At 43.4% G+C, this 20812-nt stretch overlaps 1 protein-coding gene across 2 annotated transcripts in view; it reads left to right on the forward strand.

Moving 5' to 3' along the window:
* Positions 1-20812, forward strand: part of HBEGF (heparin binding EGF like growth factor) — a 161268-nt gene that overhangs the window by 115536 nt on the left and 24920 nt on the right. For both annotated transcript variants that reach the window (XM_069763894.1, XM_069763895.1), the window contains exon 4: positions 7427-7582. In XM_069763894.1, the coding sequence (XP_069619995.1) occupies positions 7427-7582 (156 nt within the window). The remainder of the gene's footprint in view (positions 1-7426; positions 7583-20812) is intronic.

Below are 20812 nucleotides of genomic sequence, written 5' to 3' on the forward strand. Positions count from 1 at the left end.
TTCCTCCTCATCTTCCTCCTCGGGTCCTGCGGAACCACCACGCAGACGCCCCAGGACAGAAGATGAGGCAGCCCCCACCACTCCTGAACCAGCGCTCCCCACTGCGGAACCCACATGGACCTCGCCCCCCGAAAATTACGAGCCACTGATTCCTGATTTTGTGGCAGAATCAGGAATCAAGTTTGACACCACGGGCCTCACAGAAACAGACTTTTTCAAAGTCTTTTTCTCTGAGGATTTTATTAACCTCATGGTGGAGCAAACTAATTTGTATGCTCGTCAATTTTTGGAGCAAAACCCCGGCACATCATTTTCCAACTGGTCTCCTGTAGACGCAGTTGAAATGATGCAGTTTTGGGGCCTGGTCCTCCACATGGGGATCGTGAAGAAGCCAGAAATGCGGCAATATTGGAGTGTAGATGTTTTATATAACACTCCAGTATTCCGAATGGCCATGGTTCGGAGACATTTTGAGGCCATCCATAAATTCCTGCATTATTCCGATAATGCACAGTGTCCCGCACGAGATTACCCCAACTTTGACCGTCTGTTCAAAGTTCGGCCGGTCATCGAACACTTCAACAAAAAGTTTTCTGAAGTGTACATGCCCAAAAGGGACATCTGCGTGGATGAGTCCTTGGTCCATTTTAAGGGGCGGCTCGGATTCCGTCAATACCTGCCCAACAAAAGGGCCAGGTACGGAATCAAACTCTACAAGCTGTGTGAGAGTGCCTCAGGGTACATCCACAGGTTTAGAGTGTATGAAGGGAAGGACAGCAGGATTGAACCCCCTGAGTGTTCTCCTGTCCTGGGAGTGAGTGGGAAAATCGTGTGGGATTTGGTGCACCAACTGCTGGATAAAGGTTATCACCTCTATACTGATAACTTTTATACCAGCATCCCACTCTACAAATCCCTCTCTGCGCGAGGTACCGCAGCCTGCGGTACTGTGCGCAAAAATCAGAGAGGCCTCCCAAAGACGCTACTTCGGCAGATGCTCAGAAAAGGTGAGAGCAAGGCCCAATGTAGCGACCACCTGCTGGTGGTCAAGTACAAGGACAAGAGGGATGTCCTTCTCTTGACCACCATACATGGTGATGGCAGAGCCCTCAGCACTGTACGGGGTACCTCTACACAGGTCTGCAAACCGGACTGTGTACTGGGCTACAACAAAAGCATGGGGGGGGTTGATCTCTCTGATCAACTCCTCCAACCATACAGTGCTTTGAGAAAGGCCAAGGTGTGGTACAAAAAGTTGGCCGTCCACATCGTACAAATGGCAATGCTCAACGCTTTCCTGCTGTTACGATGTGCACGCCACACCGATACGTCGTACCTTCAGTTCCAGGAGGTAGTGGTTAAGGCCCTGATATTTGGTACTCCGGAAGGAGAGGGCCCCAGTACTTCCGGAACTGAAGGTGCTCGTATCGTACCAGGCCAGCATTTTCCGGGGGTGGTCCCGCCAACCGGCAGAAAAGGTAAGCCGCAAAAAAGGTGCCGAGTGTGTTACAAAAGGGGAATACGCAAGGACACCATTTATCAATGCGACACCTCCCCCGAAAAACCTGGCCTGTGTATGAAGGATTGCTTCAGATTGTACCATACCTCCATGCACTACTAATTTACTTTACAAGAAAGCGTACATTAGTTCCAAAAAGGGGGCACATCTAGATAAGTTCCTTGGGGGGGGGGTCTAGGTTCCAAAATGATGTCACTTGTGGTTTTTTTTTACTGTTTAGGCACATCAGGGGCTCTGCAAACGGAACATGACGACCGCAGACCATTTCTGCATTCCAAAACGTCACAACTTCCCTTTCGAGCCCCAACGTGTGCCTAAACAGTTTTTTCCCACATATGGCGTACCAGCGTAATCAGGACAATTTGGACAACAACTTTTGATGTCCAATTTCTCCTGTTACCTTTGGGAAAATTAAAAATTGGGGACTAAAATATCATTTTTGTGGGAAAAAATAGGATTTTTTATTTTCACGCCTGGGCATTATAAACTTTAGTGAAGCACGTGGGGGTTCAAATTTCTCACCAAACACCTAGATAAGTTCCTTAGGGGGTACAGTTTCCAAAATGGGGTCACTTGTGGGGGGTTTCTACTGTTTAGTCACATCAGGGGCTCTGCAAATGGAACATGATGCCAGCAGAACATTCCATCAAAGTCTGCATTCCAAAACGTCACTACTTCCCTTTCGAGCCCCAACGTGTGCCCAAACAGTAGTTCCTCCCCACATATGGGGTATCAGCGTACTCAGGACAAATTGGACAACAACTTTTGGGGTCCAATTTCTCCTGGTACCCTTGGGAAAATTAAAAATTGGGGACTAAAATATCATTTTTGTAGGAAAAAATAGGATTTTTTATTTTCACGCCTGGGCATTATAAACTTTAGTGAAGCACGTGGGGGTTCAAAATTCTCACCACACAGCTAGATAAGTTCCTTAGAGGGTCTAGTTTCCAAAATGGGGTCACTTGTGGGGGGTTTCCACTGTTTAGGCACATCATGGGCTCTCCAAACGCGACATGGCGTCTGATCTCAATTCCAGCCAAATTTAGCTTGAAAAAGTCAAACGGCGCTCCTTTCCTTCTGAGCCCTGCCATGCGCCCAAACAGTGGTTCCCCCCACATATGGGGTATCAGCGTACTCAGGACAAATTGGACAACAACTTTTGGGGTCCAATTTCTCCTTTTACCCTTGAGAAAATAAAAAATTGGGGACTAAATGATCATGTTTGTGGAAAAAAAATAGGAATTTTTTTTTTCACGCCCGGGCGTTATAAACTTTCGTGAAGCACTTGGGGGATAAAAGTGCTCATGACACATCTAGATAAGTTCCTTAGGGGGTCTAGTTTCCAAAATGGGGTCACTTGTGGGGGGTTTCCACTGTTTAGGCACATCAGGGGGTCGCCAAACGCGACATGGCGTCCGATCTCAATTCCAGCCAAAGTTAGCTTGAAAAAGTCAAACGGCGCTCCTTTCCTTCTGAGCCCTGCCATGCGCCCAAACAGTGGTCCCCCCCCACATATGGGGTATCAGCATACTCAGGACAAATTGGACAACAACTTTTGGGGTCCAATTTCTCCTTTTACCCTTGAGAAAATAAAAAATTGGGGACTAAACGATCATGTTTGTGGAAAAAATAGGATTTTTTTTTTTCACGCCCGGGCATTATAAACTTTCGTGAAGCACTTGGGGGATAAAAGTGCTCATGACACATCTAGATAAGTTCCTTAGGGGGTCTAGTTTCCAAAATGGGGTCATTTATGGGGGGTTGCCACTGTTTAGGCACATCAGGGGGTCGCCAAACGCGACATGGCGTCCGATCTCAATTCCAGCCAAATTTAGCTTGAAAAAGTCAAACGGCGCTCCTTTCCTTCTGAGCCCTGCCATGCGCCCAAACAGTGGTCCCCCCCCACATATGGGGTATCAGCATACTCAGGACAAATTGGACAACTTTTGGGGTCCAATTTCTCCTTTTACCCTTGAGAAAATAAAAAATTGGGGACTAAACGATCATGTTTGTGGAAAAAATAGGATTTTTTTTTTTCACGCCCGGGCATTATAAACTTTCGTGAAGCACTTGGGGGATAAAAGTGCTCATGACACATCTAGATAAGTTCCTTAGGGGGTCTAGTTTCCAAAATGGGGTCATTTGTGGGGGGTTGCCACTGTTTAGGCACATCAGGGGGTCGCCAAACGCGACATGGCGTCCGATCTCAATTCCAGCCAAATTTAGCTTGAAAAAGTCAAACGGCGCTCCTTTCCTTCTGAGCCCTGCCATGCGCCCAAACAGTGGTCCCCCCCACATATGGGGTATCAGCGTGCTCAGGACAAATTGGACAACAACTTTTGGGGTCCAATTTCTCCTTTTACCCTTGAGAAAATAAAAAATTGGGGACTAAACGATCATGTTTGTGGAAAAAATAGGATTTTTTTTTTTCACGCCCGGGCGTTATAAACTTTCGTGAAGCACTTGGGGGATAAAAGTGCTCATGACACATCTAGATAAGTTCCTTAGGGGGTCTAGTTTCCAAAATGGGGTCATTTGTGGGGGGTTTCCACTGTTTAGGCACATCAGGGGGTCGCCAAACACGACATGGCGTCCGATCTCAATTCCAGCCAAATTTAGGTTGAAAAAGTCAAACGGCGCTCCTTTCCTTCTGAGCCCTGCCATGCGCCCAAACAGTGGTCCCCCCACATATGGGGTATCAGCGTACTCAGGACAAATTGGACAACAACTTTTGGGGTCCAATTTCTCCTTTTACCCTTGAGAAAATAAAAAATTGGGGACTAAACGATCATGTTTGTGGAAAAAATAGGATTTTTTTTTTTCACGCCCGGGCATTATAAACTTTCGTGAAGCACTTGGGGGATAAAAGTGCTCATGACACATCTAGATAAGTTCCTTAGGGGGTCTAGTTTCCAAAATAGGGTCACTTGTGGGGGGTTTCCACTGTTTAGGCACATCAGGGGGTCGCCAAACGCGACATGGCGTCCGATCTCAATTCCAGCCAAATTTAGCTTGAAAAAGTCAAACGGCGCTCCTTTCCTTCTGAGCCCTGCCATGCGCCCAAAAAGTGGTTCCCCCTCACATGTGGGGTATCAGCGTACTCAGGATAAATTGGACAACAACTTTTGAGGTCCATTTTCTCTTTTTACCCTTGGGAAATTAAAAAGATTATTGCTGAAAGATCATTTTTGTGACTAAAAAGTAAAATGTTAATTTTTTCCTTCCATGTTGCTTCTGCTGCTGTGAATCACCTGAAGGGTTAATAAACTTCTTGAATGTGGTTTTGAGCACCTTGAGGAGTGCAGTTTTTAGAATGGTGTCGCTTTTGGGTATTTTCTGCGATATAGACCCTTCAAAATGACTTCAAATGTGAGGTGGTCCCTAAAAAAAATGGTTTTGTAAATTTGGTTGTAAAAATGAGAAATTGCTGGTCAAATTTTAACCCTTATAACTTCCTTGAAAAAAAAAAAGTTTGTTTCAAAAATTGTGCTGATGTAAAGTAGACATGTGGGAAATGTTATTTATTAACTATATTGTGTCACATAACTCTCTGGTTTAACAGAATAAAAATTCAAAGTTGGAAAATTGTGAAATTTTCAAAATTTTCGCCAAATTTCCGTTTTTTTCACAAATAAACGCAAGTTATATCGAAGAAATTTTAGCACTATCATGAAGTACAATATGTTACAAGAAAACACTCTCAGAATCGCTAAGATCCGTTGAAGCGTTTCGGAGTTATAACCTCATAAAGGGACAGTGGTCAGAATTGTAAAAATTGGCCTGGTCATTGACGTGCAAACCACCCTTGGGGGTAAAGGGGTTAAGAATAGAGGGGGGCCTCCCGCTTTTTTTAAATTATTTAAATAAATAATTTTAAAAAACAGCGTAGGGTCCCCCACATTTTTGGCAACCAGCCTTGCAAAGGTCACAGCTGGGGTCTGGTATTCTCAGGCTGGCAAGGGGCCATTGATATAGGCCCCCCCCACCCTAAAAATAGCAGCCCACAGCTGCCCGGAAAAAGCTCACCTATTAGATGCGCCAGTTCTGGTGCCTTGCCCACCTCTTCCCACTTGCCCTGTGGTGGTGGCAAAGGGGGTAATGAGGGGTTAATGTCGCCTTCCTATTGTAAGGTGACATTAAGCCGTCTTAGTAATGGAGAGGTGTCAATAAGACACCTATCCATTACTAATTCCATAGTAATTAAAAGGTTAAATAAACACACAATAAGAAAAAAGTCTTTTAATGAAATAAAACACCACACAGTTTTACCATTTTATTGTTCTGCCATTTCAAGCAAAGCCCTCGGTCTTCTGAAATAAAAATAATAAACCAACAATATACTCCCTGATCCGTCGCAGTCCAATATAATGAGTGTCCCATGCAGTATCTGTGGGAGATAAAGCTTACAACCGGGAGTTCTGCTAATGCGACCACTCCCGGCTGTAAGCGACTGGGGAATGAATGAGACGCAGCGGGCGCATGCTCAGTAACGAGCGGTGACGTCATTGAGCCTGCGCTCCCTCACAGCCTGACCTGAGGTAACCTCTGGACCATGGGAAAATGCCAGTGAAGAGGTTACCACAGGTAATCTATTGATCTATTCTATCTATTCATTCTATCTATCTATTCATTCTGTCTATCTACAGGAAGTTGTTGTTTTTTTCTCTGTGTGCACTCAACTTTATTGGCATGCACAAATAGAAAAAAACGCTGTAAATTCCTATCAATGGGTTGTATAAAAAAGCATCAAGAACCACATCTGATGAAAAACTGCATTAATAAGCTGCAGTTTTCTTCTTGAAAATTATGAGTTTTTCTTCAAAATACGACATCCTATATTTTGAACATTTAGTCATACACATATACTGAAAAGCTACTATGTATTATTGAATCTAACTAGTATATGGCGGGTAGTAGACCAAATTCTGAATCTATACATGGCACTACGGAAATCCATGCATTGGTACAAAAAGATGTCACTGTACGCACTGCAATTGGGAATGTAGAATTAATACACAAAGAATAAGGAAGTCCTTACGCAATGTTAAAGAGAAAATTGTATTTCTATGTCTGAGTCTGACTGAAAGACGCTTCCACAACACTGACTGGGTACTATCCCCTCTACCACACATGGAACAGGTATAGCTTAATACAAAACCTTAAATGGGAAAGCATGACATGTAACTGAAATGTCGGTTTTTATTTGATCACCTGTCATCTGTAAATAGCACTTCCAAGGACAGGTTACTCCAATTATCAGGTCCCAAGGGAAGACCTTCTTTTCACCATTGAACCCCTGTACAGGGATGTGGACTTGCGCAGGGAGGCCTGGGATGGGTTCTAGGATTAGCCGCTGGCCAGAGGAGCAGAAATAGTCAGGTCTCCTTGTCATGCCATATGCGAAGACAAGAAACAAAATAATAAATCAAAAAAATCTTCAGTAAACTGTCTGAGGTCAGAACCAGAATAAAACAGAGCTGAACCACATCTAGTAAATCTATAAATGGCGGTAGGACACTGAGTCAGTAATGTAAATAGAGAGCAGCCTCGCTTCAGGGCTCTGAGCAGGGAGAAATTCTAGTTGGACAGAAATTAATTACCAAGCCATCCGGGTGGTGGTGCCACAAGTCCCTGTCATTGCTGAATTTTCCAAAATAAAAGCAGTGGTATATTTCTCATAACCGTTTTGTGGGAAATTGGCCTTAGAAGACAACATTTCAAACTGGTGCTATAACAAAAATATATCATGCTAACTTTTTTAACATGCCTAAGTAAATAGGTAAGAGATGTTTCTCTGGTGTGGTACTGTCATTTTCAATGAAGGTTAAATTTTTTTTCAATATATATTTGTATTTTCATATCCATTGAAGAAATCCAGATCTAATTTCAGTGATCTATATTTTGTAGGTGCCAAGCGGGATATCATGGACAAAGATGTCATGCACTTACTCTTCCTTTGGGAAACCCACTGAACACATATGATCACACAACAATCTTGGCAGTGGTTGCAGTTGTACTCTCCTCTTTTTCTTTAATTGTTATAGCATCATTGTTAATATTAAGGTATGTCTATTTTGGCGTTGTGAAAATGTGTGTTCATCAAATACGGTACTTTGCATATAGACTGTGTGACCAAATAATATGTAATGAACTTCTGATAACTCCTTGTCCCTTAATTAGGATAGATCATCAGTATCATCAGAAGTATATATGTCACCAATATTAGGTCAGTCGGTTTCCAATACCCAGAACCCCCACTGATCAGCTGTTACAAGCTCTGGTGGCATTGGATGTAAACACATGGAATGGAGTTGCACTGCACAGCTCCATTCAATACAAAAAAAAGTTGTAGCAAGCATACTACATGTAAAGTGCCCAATAAGGGTTTAATTAGAATGATACAAAATTTGCATAATACATAATCTACATGTAAATACAGACCAAATAGGGCCCAACTGCTAGTATATATACCAACCAGAAACCACAAAAAAGCAGTCAAAAGGTCCCATAAAATTGTAAACTTTATTAAACAACAGTTTAAAAGTTAATAAACAGGTACAATGGCATGAATGGAGGAATAAATAGTGCCCATATTGGTCATAGGCAGAAAAAAGAGGGCGAAACTGGCCAAGCACTCCTGCATAATCCAAATATTACGCCAGAGTATGGCACATAACAATCTTCCGAAAATATCAATGCAGATATATATTGTCATGCAGCTGCAGTGCAGTACAGCGCAACCTCCACCAGGGGGAGCCTGGTAGTGAAGCCAGACTGCACACACAGAGCAACTGAACAGACGCCACCTAGTGGCGAGAGCAAGGTCAGGAAAACCAAGTCAGAGCACAACAGTACAAACGGATTCAGACAGAACGGATAGTCAGGATATAGCAAGGGATCAATAAACCAGGACGGGCAAAATACGGTACCAAAGGGATAAACTGAAACAGAGTCAAAGAGCCAAGCCAAGATATCATAACCAGGGAGTCAAGCAGATAAACAGACAGACAAAGAGACACTGGGAAAGGGCAGGCGGGGGGATAACAGACACAGGACAAGTCAGGGTTCAGTAGGACAAACCAAGGGCTTCCAGAGTCAGGTTCACACGCCAAAGACAGAGCTATAGCTGACACCACCCTCAGGATACCTGGGAGCTAAATAGCAAACCCGAGTCCAGAATGAGGCAGATCAAAGTTAACCCTTGACATGATCCACCCAGAGAAAAGGCAGACAGAACTAAACTCCGGAACGGATCATGACATATATCATTACCGGCAACGAGGTACAACCTCATAGTACATACCTATAGAGTGCAGGAGTGGGAGGCCAAAAACCCAACCCCGACACGCGTTTCGGAGTGGCAAAGACTCCTTCCTCAGGGAACATGTGGAGATATATCAACAAGTATGTGTATTTATACCTTACTAATAAATGACAAGCCATGCCCCTGCACGCAGCGCCGCCAGACACTGCACACCACATCCTGAAACTCCCCCACCTGCCGGCGTCTGGAACACGTGGGGCCCCACATGACCGGACGACCTACATGTGAGGAAAGCCGGCGCGACGTCACAAGACAGGGTGCGCAAGCGCACAGCGAGCAGTGCATAGCGGCCATTTTACTAAAGGGCACAGGCAAAGGGCAAGAATGCAGTCCATTGTAAGTGAACTGAATGGATGCAAACAGCGGCACAAAATAAATAACTAGGTGCCTGGGCCTCCTATACCATAGCAGGCGCAGCGTCGCAAGACAAATATAATTGCGCATGCCAAACAGTATATAGCAGCCATTTTACTAAGGGGCACAAATAGAAGGCAAGTATAAAGCAATTATAAACGGAATAAATACATATAAGCAACAATGCAGAATAGATTACTAAGTATATGGGTCACCATATTATAATATGAATATTATCAAATACATTTGTATACAAAATAAATAATATAGATCATTATGAACATCAGCACAAATATACAGTATACAATAGTACATAGAGAGGAACCCATGTATGCAAATACATTGTTACACATAAATATACCTTATCACAAAATATCCATATATACAGCAAGATTAGAAATGCCACAATTGCCCTGTACCCCAAAGAAAAGGGGCTGTCCTCATATTGGAAGCCCATATGACAGATAGCCCCACAACATAGTCAAAGAACGATGCCAATGCGGCATCATTAAGAGAAATCCCATAGATAATAGGTTGATGATGATATCCATGTAGATCCAGCATCATACTTGCTCCACACGATGTGCATAATATTCAAACTTAAAAAACAGTAGTCACCTCGAAATATACAATACTAAAAGGAAAAATTAAAAATTAAAATCAATAACAAATGAAGAAAAACATAGTATGAGACAAAAACTACCCAAAACCACACATGAGCACACAGCAGGCAGAAGATCACAGAAAAGGGGCAAACGATATATTTTCATTTAACCCGTGTGGGTGTATCGTATGCAAGGTCCAAATCCACCTTGTTTCGAGCTGAGCAAGGCGTTTGGAAAGATTCCCTCCTCTAATATTAATGTTAAGTTGGTCAATCCCCCGCACTCTCAACATCGCAGTATCACAAAGATGGAAATCCTTAAAATGCCGTGGCAGCGTTTTAAGGCTGGCCACGTCTGTGCAGGTAGCCGCCGCCTGTATGCCCAGAACGTGCTCCCGAACACGAACCTTTAGTTGTCTAGTTGTAAGTCCTACATATATTAATCCACAAGGGCATGTGACGTAATATATAACATACCTTGTAATGCATGATATACGATGTTTAATTGCAAAATTTTGGGTACCGTCAGAATTAAAAAAGAGGAGCATCGTTCAATATTAGGGCATGCGACGCATCTACCGCACGGCACGAAGCCAACCCGCGACGAAGCAATGTCACAAAATGTGGGTACCAATTGACCAACATAGTGACTTCGAGTGAGTCTATCCCTCAAGTTCCTTGCCCGATTGAAGGTAATAGAAGGGCTATTGGGAAGAAATTTCTTGATAATGGGGTCTGCCTGTAAAATAGGCCATGCCTTCTCTAACGCAGATCGTGTTGAGGATGGTACGATGTAATGAACCTAGCCTTACTGTTATGATACGGTGGTCTAGGAGCAACATGGAACGAGCTCTGAAGGAAGTGGTAACTGTACTGACCGCAGTCCATAAGCTCAACACAACACTAGAAGTAGCCGTGGAATGCTCCTAACTCTCCCTAGGCATCTCATCACAGCCTAAGAGCTAACTACCCCTAAAGAAAGAAGCAGGAAAGCTATCTTGCCTCAGAGAAAATCCCCAAAGGATAGATTAGCCCCCCACAAATAATGACTGTGAGTGGAGAGGGAAAAGACATACACAGAATGAAACCAGGATGAGCACAGGAGGCCAGTCTAGCTAAATAGATAGGACAGGATGGAATACTGTGCGGTCAGTATAAAACACTACAAAAATCCACGCAGAGTTTACAAAAAATCTCCACACCAGACTAAAGGTGTGGAGGGCAAATCTGCCTCCCAGAGCTTCCAGCAAGACAGAAATAATTCACACTGATAAGCTGGATGAACATAGAAAGCACAGAATGGATAAGTCCACAATCTATGGACAGAAAAGAGCAAGCAAAAACTTAGCTTAGCTGAACTGGTCAGGATAACAGGGAACTCCAAAGAGATGTGAATCCAACCAGGAACCATTTACAAGTGGCACTGGCTGAAGAAAGAGCCAGGCCTAAATAGCCGAGCAGAAGAGACAATAAGTGGAGGCAGCTGATGACAGCTAACTCCAAGGAGCAGCCACACCACTAGAAACCACAAGAGGGAGCCCAAGAGCAGAACTCACAAAAGCGCCACTTACAACCACCGGAGGGAGCCCAAGAGCGGAATTCACAACACCTTACCATTCGAGTTGGCTTTATAAGTTGTATTGTTGTATAGTAAATTATTCCGGGATGAATGTTTCGCACAGTGGTAGGTTCTTTTTACCATCCGTCTACTGTATCCCCTAGAGATAAACCGTGCTGAAAGTTCCTCCGCTCGGATCTCGAAATCACGATCATCAGAACAGATCCGACGTAAGCGGAGAAACTATCCAACAGGGATAGCTTTTATCATATGGTGTGGGTGACAAGATGAAGCATGAAGGAGAGTATTAGTGGCCGTTTTTTTTACGGAAAATATAGTAACGTCCAAAAAATCTATTTTTTCAGCATCCCACACTGGGGTAAGACGAATGTTAAGGTCATTGTCATTAAGGGCAGCTATAAATTACAGAAGGTCGATGGGGGTGCCCTGCCAGACAAAAAATATATCGTCAATGTAGCGTGCCCACAAAAGGACACGCTCAATTGACCCCTGTTTGTCAGACAGGAAAAGGTCACTCTCCCACATCCCAAAGAACAGATTGGCATAGGAGGGTGCGAACGCCGCCCCCATGGCTGTTCCCTGGACCTGCAAGTAGAAAGACCGTTTAAATACAAAAAAATTGTGTGTGAAGGTGAATTCAAGAAGCTCCAGGATGAGGTCCCTCAACCCGATTGGAAGAGTAGAAGTTTCCAAAAAGAATGGCTCTAATGCCGTCATGGTATCCAATACTGATGTAGAGGGACTCAACATCAACTGAAGCCAAAAGGGTATCACCCTCTAAACACAACCCATCGACCTTGCGCAATTCAATGGCGCAATTCAATGTGTAGTAGCCACTGATGGGTACTGCAGTACAACCGATATTCGAAAGAATAAGAACTGTTCTGCAGTATCCCGCCACTAAGCAATGTGACGGAGCGGGGGTGTTGCAATCCGTATAATCTGCCTCTGTCAGAGGTAAAAACAGCCGAAAGGTGGGAATGCCAGGTGTCATACCCTCATGGAACTAACATATCCCAAGGAAAGCTGATCACTGTGTTCTGATGAGACAAATCCTTTCAACATGCAGACCTCTGGCTCTCATGACAATCTATCGGCACCCTGTGATCACGTGACGGGGCGCCGATGGGCAGCGGTTGGGGCATGTTAAATCCTACTGTCATAGATTGACAGTGGTATTTAACTGGTAAATAGCCGAGGGTGGAGTTGTAATCTTCCCATGGCTGTTAAAGGCATGTGACAGCTGGTTAAATCAGTCATCATGTGTGGGGCTCAGCGACAAAGTCCGCATCAAAGTCAGTGACACGACATTTGACGTAAATTGGAACTTGGTTGACATAATTTTGATATAAAAAAGATGTGTAAAAGGATAAAATTTAGTTAACCAAGTAGTCCATTTTATTTTCATGCTGTATTGAAACATATTTAGAGAACTACATAACAGATTAAAAAACGTACAAACACCTCAAATTATAACCAGGCAGAATGATACCTTTAAGATGAAAATAAAACCTTAAAATGAAACCAATGAGCAGGTCAGAAGGTTATTCCAGTCATTTTGTTCAGACCTCAAGGTTGCAATCCACAAAGCTTATATATCCAAAATAACAATAGCTACATTTGAGAAATCTGTTTGCCGCATCTGAGGGAATATATTATTACTAAAGTTATCATTATGAACTAAACAAGAATACAAAAATCCATTCCATTATTTGCAACATTGAATAAATGTTTAATTGTACAGCTCGTTGGGTACAGCCGGGACCAGCTGCTTCGAAAGCATCACCAAACCGCGCACCTTACGGCGCGCGAATTTTTGCCTGTAGGACATTATTGCAAGAGAGCTTGGCTGAGTAGATTACACAAGAAGGAAAACACACAGCAAGTCAGCAGGATCTAGGAGCAACATGGCAGATGTGACAACCTACATGGTGAGCTGCAGCATGTGCTACATGTTCACAGATCGACCAGAAGAAGAATCCAATTTCACCTGTCAGAAGTGTAGACTAGTGGCCCTTTTAGAAGAAAAGGTGCGGGGTCTGGAAGAAAGAATAGCAACTTTGAAACTCATCAAAGAGAATGAAGACTTTCTAGACAGAACAGAAGCATCTCTACTGGTCACAGAAGGTGAAAAAAGTGTCAGAGAACCTCCAAAAGCAGATGAGTGGAAGCATGTGACCAAAAGAAGCAAGAAGACCATGGAGAAATCACCAACCACACAACTGAAGAACCGATATCAAATCTTTGTAGAGGATGAAGATGGCACACCTAAGAATGAAGCAATACCAGCAAGCAAAAAAGAAAAGGGCACACAGCAACAAGTGACAGCAAAAAGTACAGCCAAGAAGCAACGAAGAGTGGTGGTGGTGGGAGACTCACTACTGAGAGGCACAGAAGCAGCCATCTGCAGACCGGACATAACTGCAAGAGAAGTATGCTGCCTTCCAGGTGCGATGATCAAGGATGTGACCGATAGGATACCAAAGCTCTTCAGCTCCAAGGACGTCCACCCATTTCTTCTGATACATGTTGGCACCAATGACACGGCAAGGAAGGACCTACCGACAATCTGCAAGGACTTTGAAGAGTTGGGGAAGAAAGTAAAGGAACTGGATGCACAGGTAGTTTTTTCTTCTATCCTTCCAGTAGACGGGCATGGCACCAGGAGATGGAACAGGATCCTTGATGCAAACAACTGGCTAAGACGATGGTGCAGACAACAAGGATTTGGATTCCTGGACCACGGTGTGAATTACTGGTATGATGGACTCCTCGCCAGAGACGGACTACACCTCAACAAACCTGGGAAACACACATTCGCCAGAAGACTCGCTACACTCATCAGGAGGGCGTTAAACTAGAAGAAGAGGGGACGGGAAGAAAAACATTAGACTCGAACAAAGACGACCCAGGAAAACATACTCAGAAAGGAGGTAAGAACATTTCTAAAACAATCCACAGTGAGGAGATTGGAACAAAACAAAATCCTCTAAACTGCATGCTCGCAAACGCCAGAAGCCTGACAAACAAGATGGAAGAACTAGAAGCAGAAATATCTACAGGTAACTTTGACATAGTGGGAATAACCGAGACATGGTTAGATGAAAGCTATGACTGGGCAGTTAACTTACAGGGTTACAGTCTGTTTAGAAAGGATCGTAAAAATCGGAGAGGAGGAGGGGTTTGTCTCTATGTAAAGTCTTGTCTAAAGTCCACTTTAAGGGAGGATATTAGCGAAGGGAATGAGGATGTCGAGTCCATATGGGTTGAAATTCATGGCGGGAAAAATGGTAACAAAATTCTCATTGGGGTCTGTTACAAACCCCCAAATATAACAGAAAGCATGAAAAGTCTACTTCTAAAACAGATAGATGAAGCTGCAACCCATAATGAGGTCCTGGTTATGGGGGACTTTAACTACCCGGATATTAACTGGGAAACAGAAACCTGTGAAACCCATAAAGGCAACAGGTTTCTGCTAATAACCAAGAAAAATTATCTTTCACAATTGGTGCAGAATCCAACCAGAGGAGCAGCACTTTTAGACCTAATACTATCTAATAGACCTGACAGAATAACAAATCTGCAGGTGGTTGGGCATTTAGGAAATAGCGACCACAATATTGTGCAGTTTCACCTGTCTTTCACTAAGGGGACTTGTCAGGGAGTCACAAAAACACTGAACTTTAGGAAGGCAAAGTTTGACCAGCTTAGAGATGCCCTTAATCTGGTAGACTGGGACAATATCCTCAGAAATAAGAATACAGATAATAAATGGAAAATGTTTAAGAACATCCTAAATAGGCAGTGTAAGCGGTTTATACCTTGTGGGAATAAAAGGACTAGAAATAGGAAAAACCCAATGTGGCTAAACAAAGAAGTAAGACAGGCAATTACCAGTAAAAAGAAAGCATTTGCACTACTAAAGCAGGATGGCACCATTGAAGCTCTAAAAAACTATAGGGAGAAAAATACTTTATCTAAAAAACTAATTAAAGCTGCCAAAAAGGAAACAGAGAAGCACATTGCTAAGGAGAGTAAAACTAATCCCAAACTGTTCTTCAACTATATCAATAGTAAAAGAATAAAAACTGAAAATGTAGGCCCCTTAAAAAATAGTGAGGAAAGAATGGTTGTAGATGACGAGGAAAAAGCTAACATATTAAACACCTTCTTCTCCACGGTATTCACGGTGGAAAATGAAATGCTAGGTGAAATCCCAAGAAACAATGAAAACCCTATATTAAGGGTCACCAATCTAACCCAAGAAGAGGTGCGAAACCGGCTAAATAAGATTAAAATAGATAAATCTCCGGGTCCGGATGGCATACACCCACGAGTACTAAGAGAACTAAGTAATGTAATAGATAAACCATTATTTCTTATTTTTAGTGACTCTATAGCGACAGGGTCTGTTCCGCAGGACTGGCGCATAGCAAATGTGGTGCCAATATTCAAAAAGGGCTCTAAAAGTGAACCTGGAAATTATAGGCCAGTAAGTCTAACCTCTATTGTTGGTAAAATATTTGAAGGGTTTCTGAGGGATGTTATTCTGGATTATCTCAATGAGAATAACTGTTTAACTCCATATCAGCATGGGTTTATGAGAAATCGCTCCTGTCAAACCAATCTAATCAGTTTTTATGAAGAGGTAAGCTATAGGCTGGACCACGGTGAGTCATTGGACGTGGTATATCTCGATTTTTCCAAAGCGTTTGATACCGTGCCGCACAAGAGGTTGGTACACAAAATGAGAATGCTTGGTCTGGGGGAAAATGTGTGTAAATGGGTTAGTAACTGGCTAAGTGATAGAAAGCAGAGGGTGGTTATAAATGGTATAGCCTCTAACTGGGTCGCTGTGACCAGTGGGGTACCGCAGGGGTCAGTATTGGGACCTGTTCTCTTCAACATATTCATTAATGATCTGGTAGAAGGTTTACACAGTAAAATATCGATATTTGCAGATGATACAAAACTATGTAAAGCAGTTAATACAAGAGAAGATAGTATTCTGCTACAGATGGATCTGGATAAGTTGGAAACTTGGGCTGAAAGGTGGCAGATGAGGTTTAACAATGATAAATGTAAGGTTATACACATGGGAAGAGGGAATCAATATCACCATTACACACTGAACGGGAAACCACTGGGTAAATCTGACAGGGAGAAGGACTTGGGGATCCTAGTTAATGATAAACTTACCTGGAGCAGCCAGTGCCAGGCAGCAGCTGCCAAGGCAAACAGGATCATGGGGTGCATTAAAAGAGGTCTGGATACACATGATGAGAGCATTATACTGCCTCTGTACAAATCCCTAGTTAGACCGCACATGGAGTACTGTGTCCAGTTTTGGGCACCGGTGCTCAGGAAGGATATAATGGAACTAGAGAGAGTACAAAGGAGGGCAACAAAATTAATAAAGGGGATGGGAGAACTACAATACCCAGATAGATTAGCGAAATTAGGATTATTTAGTCTAGAAAAAAGACGACTGAGGGGCGATCTAATAACCATGTATAAGTATATAAGGGGACAATACAAATATCTCGCTGAGGATCTGTTTATACCAAGGAAGGTGACGGGCACAAGGGGGCATTCTTTGCGTCTGGAGGAGAGAAGGTTTTTCCACCAACATAGAAGAGGATTCTTTACTGTTAGGGCAGTGAGAATCTGGAATTGCTTGCCTGAGGAGGTGGTGATGGCAAACTCAGTCGAGGGGTTCAAGAGAGGCCTGGATGTCTTCCTGGAGCAGAACAATATTGTAGCATACAATTATTAGGTTCTGTAGAAGGACGTAGATCTGGGTATTTATTATGATGGAATATAGGCTGAACTGGATGGACAAATGTCTTTTTTCGGCCTTACTAACTATGTTACTATGTTACTATGTAATTGTTGCAGGGTATGGCTCAAATACCAACAGGTTTATGGATTACTAGATGGTGGCCCAATTCTAACGCATCGGGTATTCTAGAATATCCATGTCCACGTAGTATATTGCACAGCCCACGTAGTATATTGCACAGCCCACGTAGTATATTGCCCAGCCACGTAGTATATTGCCCAGCCACGTAGTATATTGCCCAGCCATGTAGTATATTGCGCAGCCACGTAGTATATTGCCCAGTCACGTAGTATATTGCCCAGTCACGTAGTATATTGCCCAGTCACGTAGTATATTGCCCAGTCACATAGTATATTGCCCAGCAAAGTAGTATATTGCCCAGTGACGTAGTATATTGCCCAGCCACGTAGTATGTTGCCCAACCACGTAGTATATTGCCCAGTGACGTAGTATATTGCCTAGTGACGTAGTATATTGCCCAGTGACGTAGTATACAGCACAGAGCCACGTAGTATATTGCCCAGTGACGTAGTATACAGCACAGAGCCACGTAGTATATTGCACAGCGACGTAGTATAGAGCACAGAGACACGTAGTATATTGGCCAGTTATGTAGTATGTTGCATAGCGAAGTAGTATACAGCACAGAGCCACATAGTATATTGGCCAGTCACGTAGTATATTGCCCAGCTATGTAGTATATTGCCCAGCCAGGTTTGTCACAGGTTAAAAAATAAAAAATAAACACATACTCACCTTTCCGAGGGCCCCTTGTAGTCCACGGCAGCTTCCGGTCCCAGGGTTGGTATGAGCGCAGGACCTGTGATGACGTCGCGGTCACATGACCGTGACATCATGGCAGGTCCTTTTCCCATACCATCTTTGCCACCGGAACCTGCAACGGAAGATGGCGGCCGGCGCGAGCGACTACGGAGTGTGAATATAGCAGGTTTTTTTTATTATTATTTTTAACATTACATTTTTTACTATTGATGCCGCATAGGCAGCGTCAATAGTAAAAAGTTGGGGACACACAGGGATAATAGCGGCGGTAGCGGAGTGCGTTACCGGCATTAACCCTGTGTATTAGCGGTGACCGGAGGGGAGTATGCGGGCGACAGGCACTGACTGCGGGGAGTAAGGAGCGGCCATTTTCTTCCGGACTGTGCCCGTCGCTGATTGGTCGCGGCAGCCATGACAGGCAGCTGGCGAGACCAATCAGCGAATGAATAACCGTGACATACAGAAGGACAGACGGAAGTGACCCTTAGACAATTATATAGTAGATGCTGAGTAATCTACAGACAGTGTTAGTTTGGCCCCGTTATATTGATTAAAATGATACCTTGGTTGATGAAATCCATCTTGTGGTTGTTGAATCTTTATTTTCAGTTTTGATTTGAAAAAAAATTGCTTCCTCCAAGATGACGCCACCTGCGCAGTAGCAGCTATCGGACCACTGCATATATAATATTCACATGAAGACCTCCCACAGGCCGCCCCGGAGCCCGAGCATATCATTAACTGAAAACTGAAAATAAAGTTTAAAGAACAACCACAAGACGGATTTCATCAACCAGGTTCTTGTATCAGTATAATGGCGCCGACCTGACACTGTCTGTAGGTTACAGAGCACAATCCTGCTGACAGGTCCCCTTTAAACACATGTGATGTAACAAATGAAACCCTTGATTAGTTGCAACAGATTACCTAAAAAACCAAATCACAATAATGCGGAATCCCAGAAAAACATATACACCAACTTAGAAAAAACAGAGATCCCTAAAAAATAACCTTTATTAATATAATTAAAAAAGACTATATTTATAAATATAGTCTTTTTTAATTATATTAATAAAGGTTATTTTTTAGGGATCTTTGCAACAGATTAGGCAGAGACAACACTTGATTTGCTTGTGTTTGCTCTTATGAGGAAGTCTATTCAGGGTAGTCATTAAAGTGGCATTTTGTAATGAATTTGGATGAACCGTTTGTTATATTAGTTGTGTTCAGATGTTTAAACGATTTTTGTTTGGTTTATTATAAACAGCAGAAAGTTTGTACATTTTGCTAATAAGCCAAAATTACTACTGTATTTGCTGGTGGATATACAGCACTGTGTAAACAATCCATGGTCCTGCAGTCTGTGCTGGCCCTGAGTATCCACCATACTATACACTTTAATATGCTCCATAAAAGGGGTGAATACATATGCACATGACAATTTTTAGTTATTTGATCCCATAAATTTAAATTTGCCTATGGGTAGTGATGTCTCAGCTCAATACACACAGAGCTCTGCAGAAGGGCATACTCCCCAACTTATATAGCAAATCTGTCACCGGGTATTTCCTTCAATTTCCCAATTGAGGCAGGAGTAGAGACCTTGGTTCCAGCAATGTACTGAGCTGTTTGCTGTCATTTTGATAAAATCACAGTTTTATCTGCGGCAGATCTACCAGTTGTCTGAACTTTTGGCTCTGTATAACCCTGACCACACAACTGATTTCCAGCTTTCTGCCACTGAACAGTGTACATAGAAAGCTGCCAATCAGTGGTTATTAGAGTTGAGCGACCTTGACCTTTTTAGAGTCGAGCCGGGTTTTGCGAAACCCGACTATGTCCAAAGTCGGGTCGAGTGAAATCGGCCGATTATGACGTAAAGTCGGGATCGACCGAAACACGAAACCCAATGCAAGTCAATGGGGCAGCATAGTCGGCAGTGAGTGGGGGCCAGGAAAACACCTAGAGTGGCCATTTTAATGTCAAAACCATCCATTCTTCTTAATGAAGCTTGTCAAGCGTAATTTACCTTATAATAATTGGAAGGCATTTGAAATTGGGGGTCATTTGGCTAAAGTTGTGGGGGGTAGGGCTGGTTCAAGTAATTAGTGGGCCCAGGAAATCTGGACCACGTCACGGCAGTGGAGCAGGGAGAGGTAAGTATTTCAACTTTGCAAGTGCTGTGAACCTGAGCAAGCAGGGGGGGCCCACTCGTTGGCATTGGCACTGGCACAGGGCCCCTCAAAGTACAGCGGTGTGTTTGCACGGCGGGGGCGCCTCCCACCGGCAGCAACACTTTTGCGTACTATGAGAGGCCCTGTGCCAGTGACGTCGCCAACTAGTATTCCTCCCCCCACCTGATGAAGGAACCTGCACTTTCATCTGCACCTTCCTCTTTGTCCCCGTGTAAGGTGGTATGGTATGCGGGAAGAGCAACCTGACTTTCAGCAGGGTCACAATGTTGTTGTGTAGCGTGCACGGGGAATGTTGCGTTATGGGTCAATGTACCAGCAGACTCATCTATCACTGGCTGGGCAATGGGCACGATGAAGTGGAAACACAGATATAGGCCCAAAGAAGAAAGTGGGCTAAATGCAGTTCAAAATTGGTAACACAGGAATAACCAGGGGGCATTGCAGTGGAGGACAACTGGAATGAGAGGCTGACACAGAGAGTAGGGCCAAATCAGTAAGTAGTCGAAATGCAGTTCAAAATTGGCAACCGTAGTAAACAGGCGGCACAGCTTTGTTCAGTGGAGGAGAACAGCAAGGAGTGGCAGACACCGATAGTAGGCCCCAAACCAA

Source organism: Ranitomeya imitator, chromosome 4 (assembly GCF_032444005.1).
Source record: "Ranitomeya imitator isolate aRanImi1 chromosome 4, aRanImi1.pri, whole genome shotgun sequence".
NCBI classification, from domain to species: Eukaryota; Metazoa; Chordata; class Amphibia; order Anura; family Dendrobatidae; genus Ranitomeya; species Ranitomeya imitator.